At 41.1% G+C, this 19,544-nt stretch overlaps 1 protein-coding gene across 1 annotated transcript; it reads right to left on the bottom strand.

The window, feature by feature from the left end:
• Positions 1 to 428: 428 nt before the first annotated feature.
• SF3B5 (splicing factor 3b subunit 5) lies at positions 429 to 1,180 on the bottom strand. The gene has a single exon (XM_012474523.3). It carries the CDS (start codon positions 1,039 to 1,041, stop codon positions 781 to 783), a length of 261 nt encoding a protein of 86 aa, XP_012329946.1. The 5' UTR covers positions 1,042 to 1,180; the 3' UTR covers positions 429 to 780.
• Positions 1,181 to 19,544: the final 18,364 nt, after the last annotated feature.

The raw sequence follows: 19,544 nt of genomic DNA, 5'->3' as shown, positions 1-19,544 counted from the left end.
GAACATGGGAAAATGCCTGTCACATAGAGCTCAACAAATATTTGTTGAATGTAGAATGAACTTGCTTGCCATCTTGTCATTTCTGGAGACATGGCTACAAATTCCCAGGAAAAAGAAAGGATGTAATTTAAAGAGGCTAGGGAGAACAATGACAGCAGACTTTTAAAACAGAAGAAATAGAAGATGGGATACATTAACCACAAACTTCAATACTGAAGTCATTGTGGGCCTGAAAATAAAGCTCTTGGAGGAAGTGGCAGTCGGGGAACACTATAAAGGTATACAGGCAGATCCAAGTGCCTGGCCACAGACACTGGCATGCGCACCCTCACCCAAACCCGTTTCCCGCTCGGACTCTCGCGAACCTTGGTGCCTGGAGCTCTTTCCGGGGCCCTCCACCCTAATATAGGAAGTTCACACCAAGAGACTGAACGATTTCTAAACTTTATGGAAAAAGCCAATGACAACCAATTAGCCAAAAACGAGACGCCAAATCCCATCTCACTCCAGCGCCACGCCCTCTTCTCAAAGGCTTGCCGGCTGTAGGACCTCTCCGCCGGCACATTTCTCAGGGGTCCCGCTGGTCTCTCAATGCTGTCCCAAAGGATCCACATGAAGGTGGGTCAGGCGGGACTTCCCTGGAAAGCACTTCTATACGCGGAAAGCGCTAGACGCAGGAGCCAGGGAGAGCCGGTCCCTTGGACGCAGGAATACTCGAGGGGTTTGGCAAACGGAAGGAACGCTGGGAGAGGCGCCGCGCACGGCGTTGGTAAGGCAGTCTCAGTTCTCCTCGGGCTTGTCGGCTGGCGGTCCACAAGGCTGCAGCATCTTCTCCATCAAGTTGAAGCGGACTCGCGCTTTACTCTCATTCTCCGCAATGGCGAAGTAGTTGAGAAGGTCGAAGTGGCCCATGTAGGAGCAGTACGAGTCGCGGTGCTGGTTCACCAGCCACTCCCACTTGGTGGTGTCGGCGTGGCCCGTGCCGATGTACTTGGACTGCAAGTGCTCCAGCTGGCTGTGGATGGTGTAGCGGTCCGTCATCTCGCCGCTTTCCCCTTCGCTCCGAGGTCAGAGGCCGCAGAAAACAAGTCACCGCTCCACCGTTTCAAGCGGGAGTGAGGCCACCGCACAGCAGCTCCGGGCCCGCGCGGTCGCAGAAAAATGGCGTCACGGCGACTAAGTAGCGTAACTCTCGCTCATAGGGCTCAGAGGCGGAAGCGGAAGCACATCTATCACGGAATTGGAGTTGCCGAGGTAGGCGACGCTACGAGTGTGCCGCCCCTGTAGTGAGCCGTGCCCCTTCATAGAGCGTTGCATGATGGTCCACTTAGTGGCTATGGGAAGCCCTTTTCAACCGGGAGCGTTGCATGCTGGGACTTGTGGTCTTGGTCTTCGGAGTTCGTGCACGCCGGCTTCCGGAACTCCCGGTCTTCTTTTAAAAGCGATATAGGTGCCTAGTGGAGGGTGATGTCTGCGAGGCGGGAAGCATCCGTGGTTGGCTTGGGGCTGCTGGGAAACGGGAAACCCAAGTCGGACTGGACTACGAGCAACCCCGAAAATAAACTCTCGTGTATTTCGGACCTATCGTGGCGGGACGACAGTCCCTTCGCTACCGGGGATGGATTACCCAGAAGTCAGTAGGCGCGAGTTCTGGTCCCAACTACGTCGCTTAGGAGTTTGTAGCATAGAAGAGTTATTTAAGCTCTAACCAGGGTGTTTGGTGAGCAAGTACACTACCACTTTCCTCACATTCCGGCTTCCACCTCAAGCTCCTCCTTCCTCTCTAGCCAGTTATTTTGATATCCTCACTGCAATGCCTCACCGCACCCTACTTGGCCCTTCCATTCAATGGGTTTTGTGGATTCAACCAACCCGACTGAAAATATTTGGGAAAAAAATTAGTGTGTACCGAAGTGTAGACTTTTAAAGGTTATTATTCCCTAAACAATATAACAAATATTTACATAGTATTTACTTTGTATTGGGTATTGTTAAATAATCTAGAGACAAACTATACGGGAGGATGTGTGTATATGCAGATACAAGCCATTTTATATCAGGGACTTGAGCATCTTCTAGTTTTGGTATCCATGGAGTCCTGGAACCAATCACTCACAGATACTGAGGGACAACTGTACTTCTCCATGTTACCTGTTGTGCCCATTCCCCAGTTCCTTGTGCAAGCTGTACCCTCTACTTGGAATGTCTGTTCCCTTGGTGAACGCATCTACCTTAAAGGCAGCTCAAATGCATCTCCCTAGAATTTTCTCTGGCTGCTCCAGACAGATGTAAACTCTTCTTCCTCTTTGCAAGTTATCCATCTCTTCCTTACTATTGCTTTATATCCTATTTTTGGTTTAATAACTTCCTCACATGGGTAGAGGCTACTTGAAAAAAACAAGATCCTTTTTTAAAATAAAATATATATATATATATCCCAAACAAGAATTTGATAAATAATTGTATTACAACCGAAGAGAAGGAACACTACTGAGAGAGATAACTTGAAAATAGTTTTATTCTGCTGTTTAAACTTTGTTATAACAAATGTTTCACTTCTAAAATGTAGAGAATTTTATAAGGCATACTTATGGGAGATGTATCAAACCTTGATATTTTGCCATTTTTCTATGGAAACTTTTTTTTTAATTGCTGAAAGTTTGCGTATTCATGCACAATAGATGTTTTTGTTATGCATGTTTTAAAGCTCTGTATAACACTCTGTCTTTATTGTTATAAAAGTTGCTTTTTGCCCTTGTCAGTATTCATGTTACATATTATATAACTTTAGTTCATTTTTACTGCTGTATAGTATGTCACTTAATGAATATACCATGACATGTCCACTTTCTCAATGATGGGCATTTATTTTTGTATTTTTGCTATTAGAAACAATGCTGCAACAAATATTCTTATACACATGTAAAGGAGTTTCCCCAGGGCAGTGGTCCTCAACCTTTTTGGCACCAGGGACTGGTTTCATGGAAGATAATTTTTCCACGGTTGGGGGTTAAGGGGTGGTAATTGTTTCAGGTGATTTGAGTGCATTATATTTATTGTGCACTTTATTTCTATTATTATTACATTGTAACATCTAATGAAATAATTGTACAACTCACCATAATGTAGCACCATTGGGAACCCTGAGCTTATTTCTTGCAACTAGACAGTCCCATCTGGGTGACGGGGGACAGTGGCACCCGAAGTATGTTGCTTATGTCCAGTCTACTCTAATCTTGTCTTGGTTTCTATCACTGCAGAAAACCCTGCTTCACAAAGATAGGATGTTGGAAATGAAAGCAGGTTTTCAGTGCTTTTGTGGCAATCTGAGGATATGCTGCCTTGACTCTAATCCAGAACATATAGAGATTCGATATTGTATCAAACATACTTTTCAAGCCACCATTATTTGCAATCTCAAGCAGTTGATCTTCTAGCATGGGCAAAGTTGATTCACCTGGCTTTTTCACAAATGGGTCACGGATCCATTCCTTTCCAGTTCAGAGATCTTTTGTAGTTGGGAAGTAATGCCCAAACTCTTCTGAATGTGAGATAGGTGATCATGCACCGGCTGGGGCAAAGAAGGCCCTGGCTCCGTCTCTTTCAAAATCTGTTCAAAACATCAAAAATCCCAATGTTGACTTGTCGCCCCCAAAATTCCAGTTGACTTTGAATGCAGCCACTTTATCTGCCAACTTGAACACAGTTGTTCTCCTCTGAAGTAACAGATTGAGTTCTCTGAGCAGGTTAAAGATGTCACACAAGTAAGCAAGTTTTGCGACCCATCCTGTGTCACTGAAATGTGCTGCTAGTGGTGACAGTTTTTTCTAAAAGAAAGCTCTGTGGCAGCTCGCATAACTCAAAAACTCTGGCCAGTGATCTACCATTAGAAAGCCATCTCACCTCTGTGTATAAGAAAGATGAGTGTGCTCTGCATCCATCTCTTCACAGAGCCGTGCGAACAGAAGTGAGTTAAAGGCGCGTACTTTGATGTAGCTGATAACTTTAATCACATCCTGCAAAATGTTGTGAAGTTCAGGTGACATTTTTCAGCTAGCCAGCATTTCTCCATGGATGACACAGTGCAAAGACACATTCAGAAGCAACCTCTTTGACCCACGTAGTGAAACCAAAAAGCTGTCCAGTCATGGCAGCTGCTCCATCTGTGCATATACCAACACAAAATGGCCAATTCAGGTTTCCTGATATGTAGTCATTTAAAGACTTGAATAGTTCTTCAGCTGTGGTGTTGGTTGGTAACAAAAGTACACATCTTATAATCCTCATGCACATCCTCCTGAAAACATTCCACCGAAACAAGCGCTGTTGCCTTCTTGTCAACATAGTTGGACTCACTGACCTGGATTGTGTACCATGGTGACTCATTAATCCTCTCTAACAACTGTGCCTCAGTATCCTCTGCTGTTTAATCAATTTGTTTAGCTGTGGTGCTAGCCAAAGAGGAATATGTGTTCCCTTTTGATCTGCACCCTCTCCTAAAAGTTCACAACAGATGTCCTTAGCAGCAGGCAGCGTCAACTCTTCACCAATAGTAAAGGGTTTCTTAGCTTTAGCAATGCAGTTGGCCACTAAGAATGATGCTCTCAGTACAGACACATTTGATGAAGTGGTGGCCTTCAATAATTGCTTGTTTGTGTTCAATTTTTTTCTTTTGAAAAACTCTAAAACCTGGTCTTTTAATGCAAGGTGCTTGGTCTCCATGTGGTGAAGCAGTTTTGAAGCTTTCATAGTTTCAGTGGATAGCCCGTTACCAAAGTGAGCCTGGGGAATGTGAATTACATGTTGCAATGAACCTGTAATTTAAGTAGGACTCTTGGTATTTTACACGCAGCTTTCTTTTTGTTGGCAGTCTTAGAGTCTTCTGCTGTCTCATCATTGGGTCTTTTCCCCTTTTCAAAGAAGCTCTCTAGTGATGTATGTGTTTTACTCATTTTGGCTGGGGTTAGCTTGTGTGCTTAGCAAAACTGTGACTGAGACAAGTGGCAGGAAGAAGCATGGATGGAGTTGGTAAATAAAATGATGGATGGGCCATGAACAGACTAAAATAAGTGTTGAATTGTGACTTAAAGCCTGCCACCAGATGCAGCTTAATTGTCACTTGCCACTCACTGATAGGGTTTTGATATGAGTCTGCAAGCAATTGATTTATTATGATCTCTGTGCAGACAGCCTCTCTGCTAACGTTAATCTGTATCTGCAGCTGCTCCCCAGAGCAAGCATCCCCACCTCAGTTCCATCTCAGATCAGCAGGTATTAGATTCTTATAAGGAGTGCACCACCTAGATCCCTCACACACGCAGTTCACAATAGGGTTCAAGGTCCTATGAGAATCTAATGCCGCCGCTGATCTGACAGGAGGCGGAGCTCAGGTGGTAATGCCGGTGATGGGGAGCGTCTGTAAATACAGATGAAGCTTTGCTTGCTTGCCCACCGCTCACCTGCTGCTGTGTGACCCAGTTCCTAACAGGCCACAGACTGGTACCTAGGGATTGCGGGCCCCTGCTCTAGGGCAAATACATAGGAATAAAATTGTTGAGACTTAGGGATGAGTGTCTTCAAGCTTTGCTAAATGTTGCCAAATTGCTTTCCAAAGTGATTGTATCAGTTGGCTCTCCCACCAGCAGGATGAGACTTCTTTTTGCTCTACATACTTCCCAATACTTGGTGCTGTCAGATATTTTTAAATTTTTCAGATCTGTTGGATGGAATGGAATTTCACTTTGGCCTTAATTTGCATATCCCTGATTAACTAGGGAGGCTGGGGCTCTTTTTATTTATTGATCTATTGTATTTCTGCTTCTGTGATTGCATGTTCAGGTACTTTGCCCATTTCCTACTAGATGTTTGTATTTTTCTTATTCATCTTCAGGAGCTCTTCTTTGAGACAGAGTCTGGCTCTGTCATCCAGGCTGGAGTGTCATGGCATGATCTCAGCTCACTGCAACCTCCACTTCCCAGGTTCAAGCAATTCTCATGCCTTGGCCTCCCAAGTAGCTGGGATTACAGGCACTTATCACCACACTTGGCTACTTCTTGTATTTTTAGTAGAGACAGGGTTTTGCCATGTTGACCAGGCTGGTCTCAAACTCCTGGCCTCAGATGATCCACCCACCTTGGCCTCCCAAAGTGTTGGGATTACAGGCATGAGCCACCGTGCTGGGCCTAGGAGCTCTTTATTTATTCAGGATACTAGGCTTGCTGGTTATAAGCAATGAAAGTATTTTTTTTCAGTCTATGGCTTTTCTTTACTTTTTCTTTAGGATATCTTTTGTTGTAGAGAAGTTAAGTTTGAAGTAGTCAGATTTATCAGCCCCTCTTTATGGTTTGTGTTTTCTGCATTTGGTTTAGAAAATGAAGTCAAGCAAAGCCCTTTCCTACCAAGGGAACACAAAAAGTTTCCTTTATTGTCTTCTGAAAGTTTTAGAATTTTGGTTTTTCATATTTATGACTTTAATCCACCTGGAAGTTTTTGTTTTGTTTTGTTTTGATTTAGGGATCTAATTTTTAATATTTTCCTATTTGGCTCTCTAGTTACCAGTAATAACCAATCATTTATTAAATAATACATCTTTTTTCTACTCGTTTACTGCTTCTAAATACATCTATATGTATAAAATCTATACATATTTATAGATCTGGGCATTCTATTCTATTAATCTATCTGTCTATACCTTTACCAGTGGCACAGGGTCTTAATTACTGAACCCTTATAGTAGGTCTCGATATCTGATTGGGTGAAGGCCTGTACACTTTTTTTCTTTTATGAATGTATTGACATTCTTGATCTTTTGCCTTTCCACATGAGTTTAGAATCGTCAATAGAATCCTTATGGAAATTGTGATAGAGTTAGTCAAACAAAGCCATGCCATGAAAGTTAATCTAATACTATTTCTATATCATTAAGAATGATTCTAAGAATATGAGAGAATTTCTCAAATTCAAAAGCCTTTGGAGGTAAATGGAAAATGCCCTTATGTGTATGAATTAAAAGTCAAGGTATATTAGTTTGCTAATGCTGCTGTAACAGAAGTACCACTGGTGGTTTAAACAACAGAGATTTTCTCTCCGTTCTAGAGCTGGACATCCAGGAGCAAGGTATTGGCATGCTGGTTTCATTCTGAGGTGTCTCTGCTTGGCTCTCTCTGTGTCTTCACATAGCTTTCCTTCTGTGCCTGTTTGTGTCCTAATCTCTTATAAAGACAACAGTCATATTGGATTAGGGCTCACTCATAGGACCTCACTGTAACTTAATTACCTCTTTAAAGGCACTGTCTCCAAATACAGTCCCATTCTGAGGTACTAGGAGTTAAATTTTTTTTTTTTTTTTTTTTTTGAGACAAGAGTCTTGCTCTGTCTCCCAGGCTGGAGTGCGGTGGCATGATTTTGGCTCACTGCAACCTCCGCCTCCCAGGTTCAAGCGATTCTCCTGCCTCAGCCTCCTGAGTAGTTGGATTACAGGCATGCACCACCATGCCTGGCTAATTTTGTATTTTTAGTAGACCAAGGGTTTCACCATGTTGGTCAGGCTGTGGGATTTTAACATATGAATTTTAGAGGGACATAATTCAGCCATAATAGTTATATACAGTGACATGGAATACATAAAATAGTGTTCTTTTTACATATTTATGAATTTAATTAGATTTATGAAAATAATTTAAATACTTGAAAAGGTTTTATTGGGTAAATCAGACAATTGCCATACTTACAAGAAACATAAAATATATTAATAACTATGGTTTAGGCGTGGCATGACAACTCACGCCTGTAATCCCAGCACTTTGGGAGGCCAAGGTGGGAGGATCTCTTGAGTCCAGGAGTTTGAGACAAGCCTAGGCAACATGGTGAAACCACGTCTCTACTAAAAATACAAAACTTAGCTGAGCTTGGTGGCATGTGCCTGTAGTCCAGGCTACACGGGAGGCTGAGATGGGAGGATTGCTTGAGCCCGGGAGGTTGAGGCTATGGTGAGCTGAGATCAAACCACTGCACTCTAGTCTGGGTGACAGTGAAACCCTGTGTCAAAAAAAAAAAAAAAAAAAAAAAGGAAAAGAAAAGAAAAAAGAAAAAAAAAGGGAAAAAATTAACTGTTTAAAAAGTGTTTAAAATAGTTAAACTTTGGAGTAGAACTAAAGTTTATTCAAGGCCCCTTTAAAAGGATCGCTAAAATTTGCTAAACTTAGAAAAAGATTAGGATTTTTAGCTGAACATAAAAGCTTAAGGGAACAAAGGTAGTTTTTCATTATAAGTTTAGTAGATTGAGCATCAGCTTTTAAAACCTAAATAAATGCCTGAGTAGTACTTTCTACATTTCCCCAAATGATCCTTAAAGGCACTACAAAGCCTCACATTTAATAAAGTTAGTCTTCAGCTAGCATGAAAACCCTGCTGCAATTTTATTTGTAATTATATTTAATTTATAATTTGGAAAGAGTTGTCATCTTAACTATACTGAATTTTTTCATCGATGCACATAGTATGTATTTTCATTTATTTACTTCTTTCTTTCTTTCTTCTTTTTTCTTTCTTTCCTCTTTCTTTCTCTCTCTTTCCCTCTCTCTTTCTCTTCCTTCCCTTCCCTTTCCCTTCCCCTTTCCCTTTCTCTTTCCTTTCTTTCAACAGTCTTGCTCTGTTGCTCAGGCTGGAGTTCAGTGGTGTGTTCTCGGCTCACTGCAACCTCCACCTCTCAGGTTCAAGCAATTCTCATGCTTCAGCCTCCCAAGTGGCTGGGATTACAGTTGTGTGCTTCCATGCCTAGCTAATTTTTTATATTTTTAGTAGAGACAGGGGTTGCCATATTGGCCAGGCTGGTCTTGAACTCCTGGCCTCAAGTGATCCACCCACCTCGGCCTCCCAAAGTGCTGGGCTTACATATTTGTGAATTTAATTAGATTTATGAAAATAATTTAAATACTTGGAAAGGTGTGAGACACCTCGACCAGCCTAAGTCTACTTTTCTTTACATAAAATAAAGCTGGTATAATTTTCTCCATTCATGTATTTTCCATCTTCTGTTAAGTTTGTTCCTGGGTATCTGTCATGTATACTTAAAGATGTTTCACATGAATTTTAAATTATGACCTAATAAGGAATATTACAATTTCTTACACTTGTTGACAATAAAGAATTTTGGTCTGAAAACAGTGATCTTATTGGCCAGACATGCCAGGAGAGCTGTGAGCATTTCCTACCCCAAGATATTACCTCATGTCAATCCCACCTGTTAGGTTGCTTCATGCAACTATCAAATGTTGTCTCACTAGGTAACTTTGGGGAAGAAAAAAAAGTAAAAAAAATCTTAAAAATAAAATTTTACCAATGCTGTCTTACAGTTTAGCATTTGAGTAAAGGAAAATATGCAATAAAAGGTTCCATTGAAAAGGTGTATAGAATTTAAAATGTATAAAGAAAAATTGCATGTTTTTAGACAGAAAATTATATTTTGTCGAATCTGTTTTTCGAGCAAAGTCTTTCTTGTCCTTCTTAGTCTTGTGCTGCAGGCTTTACATTTTTTAAAAAGCCGTATAACATTTTGAATAGTCAAGGGATAATCCACACATAGAGAACTATAACAAGGAATACAGTATTTAACTTCAACTCATTTTTCACCCCCATGTTTAATGAGTAGCCACACTGTATTAGTTTCTTGTGTATCCCTTGGGAGATTACATTCATGGATGTGTAAGTAAATACAAATATATATGATATTTTTTGCCCTTTTAAAATTCATATGGTAGCAAACTACTCACCATAGTTCTCTACCTTGATTTTTTCTGTTGGTTATTTAATTCAGTTCCATATTTTTTGATATATAATAGAGATCATCACATATTAGTACATAAAGAGTTTCCTCATTCTTGTTTTTCTTGTATTATTGCCACATAATATTCCATTGTATGGCTATATCGTACTCCAAGTAACCAGCCTTTTTAGTGATTACAATTTATGTTGTTTCCAATGCTGCAATGAATCCCTGCTGCAGTGACTAATACTGTACATACGTAATTTTGCACGTGTACAAGTATATTTGTAGGGGATGAATTCCTAGTAGTGGAATTACAGCATTATTTAAGACAATGAAACTACTGTTGTGCACACACTTAATGCAATCACGAATTTCTAACCATAGTGCTTCTCAGTGATTTTCAAATGTCTTGGGCTACCAGAAATTATATTCAAATTTTATTGTGATCTAAGAAAGACATGAACTTTAAATAGAAATTAGTAAAATCACATTTACCTTGGTGAAAAATTATTTTAGATAACATTTCTGCCTGTAAGCAAGTATTAAAAGGACTTTCAATATGTCCAGGTGTTGAAATAATGTTTCACACTAGGGGTCGCCAAAACAGTATTTAAGCCCAAGAAATAGAACAATGGTGAACATTTTTATAATGAGGCTCCTTGAGCTTCTCAATCACAGTTAACAGGAAAGGTGTCTTGTGACTGAGATGCTAAAAGTAAGACTTTGGTGTGCTGTATCTTTAAAGGCAACTGAGACTTTGTCCATTTAGGAGAAAAGCAAGCAACCATGCCCTTATCATACTTTGGGGCATTACAGAGTAAATGGTGATGTGGAATTTAGGTGATATGGAATTTAGAGAATTTTTAAAAGAAATTTGCTAGTTATGATCTTATTTTTCTGTGATTGAAAATGTCTTCATCTTCTACTTTTATTTTTCCAATCATTGTGGATTTCCTTTATCTGGGCAGATCTAGAACTGAGGGTTTTGCTCCTAATTGGGGATATACTACAAGGGTTAAATTTTCTGTACTTTTTATCTAACTTCTCCTGAGCAGATATGATTGCCATGAGCCTCCATTCTACAATTCATTTAAGATTTCATAGGCTGGTTCCTCTCTGTTCTTTAGTGATAACATTAAATCACAGGCCAGTGCAATTTTTTTTTTTTTTTTTTTTTTGCATTTTAGGTTTTGGGGTACATGTGAAAAACATACAAGATTGTTGCATAGGTGCATACGTGGCAGTGTGATTTGCTGCCTTCCTCCCCTTCACCTATATGTGGCATTTCTCCCCATGCTAGCTCTCCCCAACTCCCCACCCCCCACTGTCCCCTCCACTGCCCCCCAACAGACCCCAGTGTATAGTGCTCCCCTCCCTGTGTCTGTGTGTTCCCATTGTTCAACACCCGTCTATGAGTGAGAACATGCAGTGTTTGATTTTGTGTTCTTGTGTCAGTTTGCTGAGAATGATGGTTTCCAGGTTCATCCATGTCCCTACAAAGGACGCGAACTCATCATTTTTGATGGCTGCATAATATTCCATGGTGTATATGTGCCACATTTTCCCTGTCCAGTCTATCATCGATGGGCATTTGGGTTGGTTCCAGGTCTTTGCTATTGTAAACTGTGCTGCAATCAACATTCGTGTGCATGTGTCCTTATAGTAGAACGATTTATAATCCTTTGGATATATACCCAGTAATGGGATTGCTGGGTCAAATGGAATTTCTATTTCTAGGTCCTTGAGGAATCACCACACTGTCTTCCACAATGGTTGAACTAATTTACACTCCCACCAACAGTGTAAAAGTGTTCCTATTTCTCCACATCCTCTCCAGCATCTGTTGTCTCCAGATTTTTTAATGATCGCCGTTCTAACTGGCGTGAGATGGTATCTCAATGTAGTTTTGATTTGCATTTCTCTAATGACCAGTGATGATGAGCATTTTTTCATATGCTTGTTGGCCTCATGTATGTCTTCTTTTGTAAAGTATCTGTTCGTATCCTTCACCCATTTTTGAATGGGCTTGTTTGTTTTTTTCTTGTAAATCTGTTTTAGTTCGTTGTAAATTCTGGAAAGCAGCCCTTTGTCAGATGGGAAAGCTGCAAAAATATTTCCCATTCTGTTGGTGGCCGATTCACTCTATTGACTGTTTCTTTCTCCATGCAGAAGCTGTGGAGTTTGATTAGGTCCCATTTGTCTATTTTGGCTTTTGTTGCCAATGCTTTTGGTGTTTTGGTCATGAAGTCCTTGCCTACGCCTATGTCCTGAATGGTTTTGCCTAGGTTTTCTTCTAGGGTTTTTATGGTGTTAGGTCTTATGTTTAAGTCTTTAATCCATCTGGAGGTAATTTTAGTGTAAGGCTTCAGGAAGGGGTCCAGTTTCTGCTTTCTGCATATGGGTAGCCAGTTTTGCCAACACCACTTATTAAACAGGGAATCCTTTCCCCATTGCTTGTTTTTATCAGGTTTGTCAAAGATTGGATGGTTGTAGATGTGCTGTGTTGCCTCCGACGCCTCTGTTCTGTTCCATTGGTCTATATCTCTGTTTTGGTACCAGTACCGTGCTGTTTTGATTACTGTAGCCTTGTAGTATAGTTTGATGTCTGGTAGTGTGATGCCTCCCGCTTTGTTCTTTTTGCTTAGAATTGACTTGGCTATGCGGGCTCTCTTTTGGTTCCATATGAAGTTTAAGGTGGTTTTTTCCAGTTCTGTGAAGAAGGTCATTGGTAGCTTGATGGGGATAGCGTTGAATCTGTAAATTACTTTGGGCAGTATGGCTATTTTCACGATATTAATTCTTCCTAACCATGAACATGGAATGTTTCTCCATCTGTTTGTGTCCTCTCTTACTTAGTTGAGCAGTGGTTTGTAGTTCTCCTTGAAGAGGTCCTTTACATTCCTTGTTAGTTGTATTCCTAGGTATTTTATTCTCTTTGTAGCAATTGTGAATGGCAGTTCGTTCTTGATTTGGCTCTCTTAAGGTCTGTCGTTGGTATATAGGAATGCTTGTGATTTATGCACATAGATTTTGTATCCTGAAACTTTGCTGAAGTTGCTTATCAGTTTCAGGAGATTTTGGCCTGAGACGATGGGGTCTTCAAGAATACAATCATGTCATCTGCAAATAGAGACAATTTGACTTCCTCCTTTCCTAGTTGAATACTCTTTATTTCTTTTTCTTGCCTGATTGCTCTGGCTAGAACTTCCAGTACTATATTGAATAGGAGTGGTGAGAGAGGGAATCCTTGTCTAGTGCCAGATTTCAAAGGGAATGCTTCCAGTTTTTGCCCATTCAGTATGATATTGGCTGTTGGTTTGTCATAAATAGCTTTTATTATTTTAAGATATGTTCCGTCAATACCTGGTTTATTGAGGGTTTAGCATAAAGTGCTGTTGAATTTTGTCGAAGGCCTTCTCTGCATCAATTGAGATAATCATGTGGTTTTTGTCTTTGGTTCTGTTTATGTGGTGAATTATATTTATAGACTTGTGTATGTTGAACCAGCCTTGCATCCCCAGAATGAATCCTACTTGATCATGGTGGATAAGCTTTTTGATGTGCTGTTGTAATCGGCTTGCCAGTATTTTATTGAAGATTTTTGCATCTATGTTCATCATGGATATTGGCCTGTAGTTTTCTTTTCTTATTGAGTCTCTGCCGGGTTTTGGTATCAGGATGATGTTGGTCTCATAAAATGATTTGGGAAGGATTCCCTCTTTTTGGATTTTTTGGAATAGTTTCAGAAGGAATGGTACCAGTTCCTCTTTGTATGTCTGGTAGAATTTGGCTGTGAACCCATCTGGACTTGGGCTTTTTTTGGGTGGTAGGCTCTTAATTGCTGCCTCAACTTCAGACCTTGTTATTGGTCTATTCAGGGTTTCAACTTCTTCCTGGTTTAGGCTTGGGAGGAGGCAACTGTCCAGGAATTTATCCATTTCTTCCAGGTGTTCTAGTTTATGTGCATAGAGTTGTTTGTAATAATCTCTGATGATGGTTTGAATTTCTGTGGAATCTGTGGTGATATCCTCTTTATTGTTTTTTATTGCATCTATTTGATTATTCTCTCTTTTCTTTTTTATTAATCTGGCTAATGGTCTGTCTATTTTGTTGATCTTTTCAAAAAACCAGCTCCTGGATTTATTGATTTTTTTGTAGGGTTTTTCGTGTCTCTATCTCCTTCAGTTCTGCTCTGATCTTAGTTATTTCTTGTCTTCTGCTAGGTTTTGAGTTTTTTTGATCTTGCTCCTTTAGCTCTTTCAATTTTGATGATAGGGTGTCAATTTTAGATCTCTCCTTTCTTCTCATGTGGGCACTTATTGCTATATATTTTCCTCTAGAGACTGCTTTAAATGTGTCCCAGATATTCTGGTATGTGGTATCTTCGTTCTCCTTGGTTTCGAAGAACATCTTTATTTCTGCCTTCATTTCATTGTTTATCCAGTCAACATTCAAGAGAAAGTTGTTCAGTTTCCATGAAGCTGTGCGGTTCTGGGATGGTTTCTGAATTCTGAGTTCTAACTTGATTGCACTCTGGTCTGAAAGACTGTTTGTTATGGTTTCAGTTCTTTTGCATTTGCTGAGGAGTGATTTACTTCCAATTATGTGGTCAGTTTTAGAGTTGGTGTGATGTAGTGCTGAGAAGAATGTATATTCTGTGGATTTGGGGTGGAGAGTTCTGTGAATGTCTATTAGGTTTGCTTGTTCCAGGTCCGAGTTCAAGTCCTGGATATCCTTGTTAATTTTCTGTCTCGTTGATCTGTCTAATATTGACAATGGTGTGTTGAAGTCTCCCACTATTATTGTGTGGGAGTCTATGTCTCTTTGTAAGTCATTAAGAACTTGCCTTATGTATCTGGGTGCTCCTGTATTAGGTGCATATATATTTAGAATCGTTAGGTCTTCTTGTTGCGTTGATCCTTTACCATTATGTAATGTCCTTCTTTGTCTCTTTTGATCTTTGTTACTTTAAAGTGTATTTTATCAGAGATGAGAATTGCAACTCCTGCTTTTTTTTTTTTGCTCTCCATTTGCTTGGTAAATCTTCCTCCATCCCTTTATTTTGAGCCTTTGTGTATCCTTGCATGTGAAATGGGTTTCCTGGATACAGCACACTGGTGGGTTTTGGCTTTTTATCCAATTTGCCAGTCTGTGTCTTTCGATTGGGGCATTTAGTCCATTTACGTTTAGGGTTAATATTGTTATGTGTGAATTTGATCCTGCCATTTTGATGCTAGCTGGCTGTTTTGCCCGTTGGTTGATGCAGATTCTTCATTTTGTTGATGCTCTTTACCATTTGGTGTGTTTTTGGAGTGGCTGATTCTGGTTGTTCTTTTCTATGTGCCTCCTTCAGGAGCTCTTGTAAAGCAGGTCTGGTGGTGATGAAATCTCTGAGTACTTGCTCATTCACAAAGGATTTTACTTTTCCTTCACTTGTGAAACTTAGTTTGGCTGGATATGAAATTCTGGGTCGAACGTTCTTTTCTTTAAGGATGTTGAATATTGGCCCCCATTCTCTTCTGGCTTGTAGGATTTCTGCTGAGAGATCTGCTGTGAGTCTGATGGGCTTCCCTTTGTGGGTAACCCGACCTTTCTCTCTGGCTGCCCTTAGCATTTTCTCCTTCATTACAACCCTGGTGAATCTGACAATTATGTGCCTTGGGGTTGCTCTTCTTGAGGAATATCTTTGTGGTGTTCTCTGTATTTCCTGGACTTGAATATTGGCCTGCCTTGCTAGGTTGGGGAAGTTTTCCTGGATAATATGCTGAAGAGTATTTTCCAGCTTGGATTCATTCTCTTCGTCACATTCAGGTACACCTATCAAACGTAGATTAGGTCTTTTCACATAGTCCCATATTTCTTGTTGACTTCATTCATTCCTTTTTCCCCTGTTTTCTCTAATCTTGCCTTCTCGTTTTATTTCATTGAGTTGATCTTCGACCTCTGATATCCTTTCTTCTGCTTGGTCAATTCGGCTGTTGAAACTTGTGCATGCTTCGCAAAGTTCTCATGTTGTGTTTTTCAGCTCCATCAATTCACTTATATTCCTCTCTAAGTTGTCCATTCTCATTAGCATTTCATCAAATCTTTTTTCAAGGTTCTTAGTTTCTTTGTATTGCGTTAGAACATGTTCTTTTAGCTCACGGAAGTTTCTTATTACCCACTTTCTGAAGGCTGATTCTGTCATTTTATCACACTCATTCTCCATCCAGATTTGTTCCCTTGCTGGTGAGGAGTTGTGATCCCTTATAGGAGGAGAGGTGTTCTGGTTTCATCCTTTTTGCGCTGGTTTCTTCCCATCTTTGTGGATTTATCCACCTGTTGGCTTTGTAGTTGTTGACTTTCTGATCGGGTCTCTGAGTGGATGTCCTGTTTGTTGTTGATGAAGTTATTTCTGTTTCTTAGTTTTCCTTTTAACTGTCTGGCCTCTCTGCTGTAGGACTGCTGAGGTCCACTCCAGGCCCTGCTTGTGTGGGGATCACTTGCATCAGCTGCCGAACAGTAAAGGTTGCTACCAGTTTCTTCTTCTGCTTTGTCCCAGAAGGATACCTGCCAAATGTCAGTCTGAGGTCTCCTTTATGAGGTGAGTCTTTGGATATACGGGGGTCAGGGATCTGCTTGAGGAAACAGTCTGTCCTTTATATTAGCTCAGGTGCTGAGCTGTGAGCCCCATTGTTCATTCAGAGCTTCTGGGCTGGTAAATTTAAGTCTGCAGCAGCAGAACTCATAAACCCCATTTTTTTCCCCAGGTGTTCTGTCCCAGGGAGTTAGGGCTTTATGAGTTTCTGCTGTGCTGCTGCCTTTTTTTTTTTTCTTCAGGGCTGCCCTGCCCATAAGGAGGCAGCCTAGTCACACTCAGCCTGCAGAGGCTTTGCTGAGCTTCTGTGGGCTCCGCTCAGCTGCCCTGTGAAGTTCCCTGCAGTCCTGTTTGTATGGGTATAGTTAGAACTGCCTCTGCAATGTTGGTCCGCCTCTGTAGTGACGGACTCTCTCTGTAATCGCGGGTTGCCTCAGCAATGGCAGGCTGCCTCAGGAATAGCAGAGTGCCTCAGTAATGGCAGACGCCCCTCCCCCACAGAGCTGGACTGTCCCGGGTTCAGCTGTGCTTGCTGTGAAACTCTCAACCCAGAGCATTTCCAATTGCTGTTTTTTTGTTTTTGTTTTTGATTTTGTGGGGGTGGGACCAGCCAGTCCTGATCTCCTGGTTCCCTGCCTCAGAGTCTTTTGTTTTTTAGTTGAATGGTCGGCTCTCTCCTGGTCGCCTGTTGAATAGGCGCCGGGATCTGTGTGATTTCCTGTGCGGCGACCCACTGCACCGGCTGAAACCGCGTCTCTGAGATTTGTGGCGCTTTTTTTGCCCAGGAATCTCCTTGCCTGGCTCCCTGTTTCAGCTCCCCTTGCTGGCTAAGTGGGAACACAGTCCTGCTTACTCTGCATCGGAGCCGCTGTGCCGGGGTGCAGGCAAAACAGCCACGCAGGCCAAAACAGCTGCCCTGGCGACCCGTGGGGCTCCTCCGCCTGGGAATCTCCTAGTCTGTGGGCAATAAAAATCCATCTGGAAATGCAACATCCACTCACCCTCTGCACTTTCACTTGGAGCTGCAATCCTGAGCTGCACTTAAGCGGCCATCTTGGAACTTCCTCCTTTTTTTTTTTTTAAATACAGGGTTTCACCATGTTGGTCAGGCTGGTCTTGAACTCCTGACCTCAGGTGATCCGCCCGCCTTGGCTTCCAAAGTGCTTGGATTACAGGCGTGAGCCACCACGCCCAGCCAGGCCAGTGCAATTTTTAAACAATTTCTCATTGGAGAAATTTTACAAAGAAACACTGAAGCATCGTATGCATGTTCCATTTGTTACAGTAATATGAAATTTACTCTTATGGTAGTATTTTTATGAGAACAAGTGTCTTAGTTCAGGCTGCTATAACAAAGTGCCGTGAACTGGGTAACTTAATAATAACAAATTTTATTCCTCACAGTTCTAGAAGCTAGGAAGTCCAAGCTTAAGGTGCCAGTAGATTTGGTGTCTGGTGCGGGTCTGCTTCCTGGTTAATAGACAGACTACCTTTCTTTGTGTCCTCATGTGACTGAAGGGGCAGGGAGCTAACTCTCTTGGGCCTCCTTGATGAACGCACTAATGCGATCACGACAGCTCTGGCTTCATGATCTAACCTCCCAAAGGCCCCACCTTCTAATATCACTACCTTGGAGTTGGAATTTCAACATATCAATTGTGGGGAGACATAAGAATTTAAACCATAGGAAATAGTGTCACAATTTGTCATTTTCACAGTTTACCTAAGAAAGGGAAATCATCTTTAAATATATGGTGAGAAGAGGTCTGAAGTCTAAAAAAATAATTATCCAAAGATTTTTTGTAACTTTAGTAAAAGGAATAAACAGGGTGCCACTACAGAGAATAATGGTGAAGAAGGAGGGGAGGCACTGAGGAGAGGGTGTTTGAGGGAGGTCACTCTAGAGAGGTAACACTTGCATACATCCTAAGGAATGAGAACAAGTCAGCTATGCCAAGAACTCTGGAAGAGCATTCCAGGCATAGAACCAAGGCCCTGAAGTGGGGAGAAGGTGGAAGGACTCTAGGAACTACTAGATGGAGCCTAGTGACAGAGAAATAGTTACATTAGATGAGGCTGGACATGGAAGCAGTGGCCAGGTAACTTAGTCTTATTTGAATTTTTAGTCTATTGGGAAGCAAAACAAGTTTGAAGCCAGGGGAGCGCTATGAAACCCTCATGTGCAGAAAGGGGCTTTGGGAGTGAAGAAAAAAGTGAGCTAAATCCAGCCCAAATCATAATGTGGGTAAAGATGCCTGAACAAGATGCCCTGTCACTTCAACCAGCCCTTGCCTCACCATTGTTCCAAACACGTTGGACAAGCATGTTTCTATCTCAGAGCCTTTTTTCTTTTTATTTCCTCTGTCCGCAATGCACTGTCCCCAGATGTCTGTGTGGCAAAGGACCTTGCTTCCTTTAGGCCTTTGCTCACAATGTTACTTTTAAAATGAGGCCTTTTCTGGCCAACTTACCTAAAATTGTAAACCTGTACCTCCTTTACCAGTGTTTCCAATCCCTTATTCCTTTATTTCCCCTTAGCACTGATTGCTAACATACATGTTTAACTACATGTTAATACATAAATAATGTTTTGTTTATCATGTTTATAGTCTGTCTCCTTACATAGAATATAAAGTCTGTGAGGACAAGGACTTTGGTGTTTGGTTCATGGCTCTGTCCCCAGCATGAAGTTCAGTGATTGACATAAGCACTAAATTAATGTTTATAGAATAAATGAATAAATAAATGTTCATGACAGCCTCTTGAGTGATTGTGAAAGATTGGAAACACCTTGAATTCCAACAAAAAAGAAAAATTACATAATTATGGTGTAATCAAAATATGTAGTTTTTAAGAGGCCCATACCTATGGGCATAAAAAAGACATCCATTTTATATAAATGGGAAAAAGAAGATACAGACGTTATATGATCTTATTTTTTTTTAAACACAAACCACACACACACTTGTATCAGAAAAGGAAAAGTATTGAAGGAAATATTAATCAATTTGCCTCGAGAGAATGAGATGGGTGATTAAGGGGGATTTGGTTTGAATCATGCATTACCTTTGAAATAGAAAGAGAAAAACAAACCAAACGTTATTTAAAATCTAAATGTGGGCTGGGCGCCATGGCTGACACCTATAATCCCAGCACTTTGGGAGGTCGAGGTGGGTGGATCATGAGGTCAGGAGTTCGAG

Source organism: Aotus nancymaae, unplaced genomic scaffold (genome assembly GCF_030222135.1).
Source record: "Aotus nancymaae isolate 86718 unplaced genomic scaffold, 86718_ANA_hifiasm-v0.15.2.pri h1tg000040l, whole genome shotgun sequence".
NCBI lineage: Eukaryota > Metazoa > Chordata > Mammalia > Primates > Aotidae > Aotus > Aotus nancymaae.
This window is presented reverse-complemented; position numbering and strand designations above follow the sequence as displayed.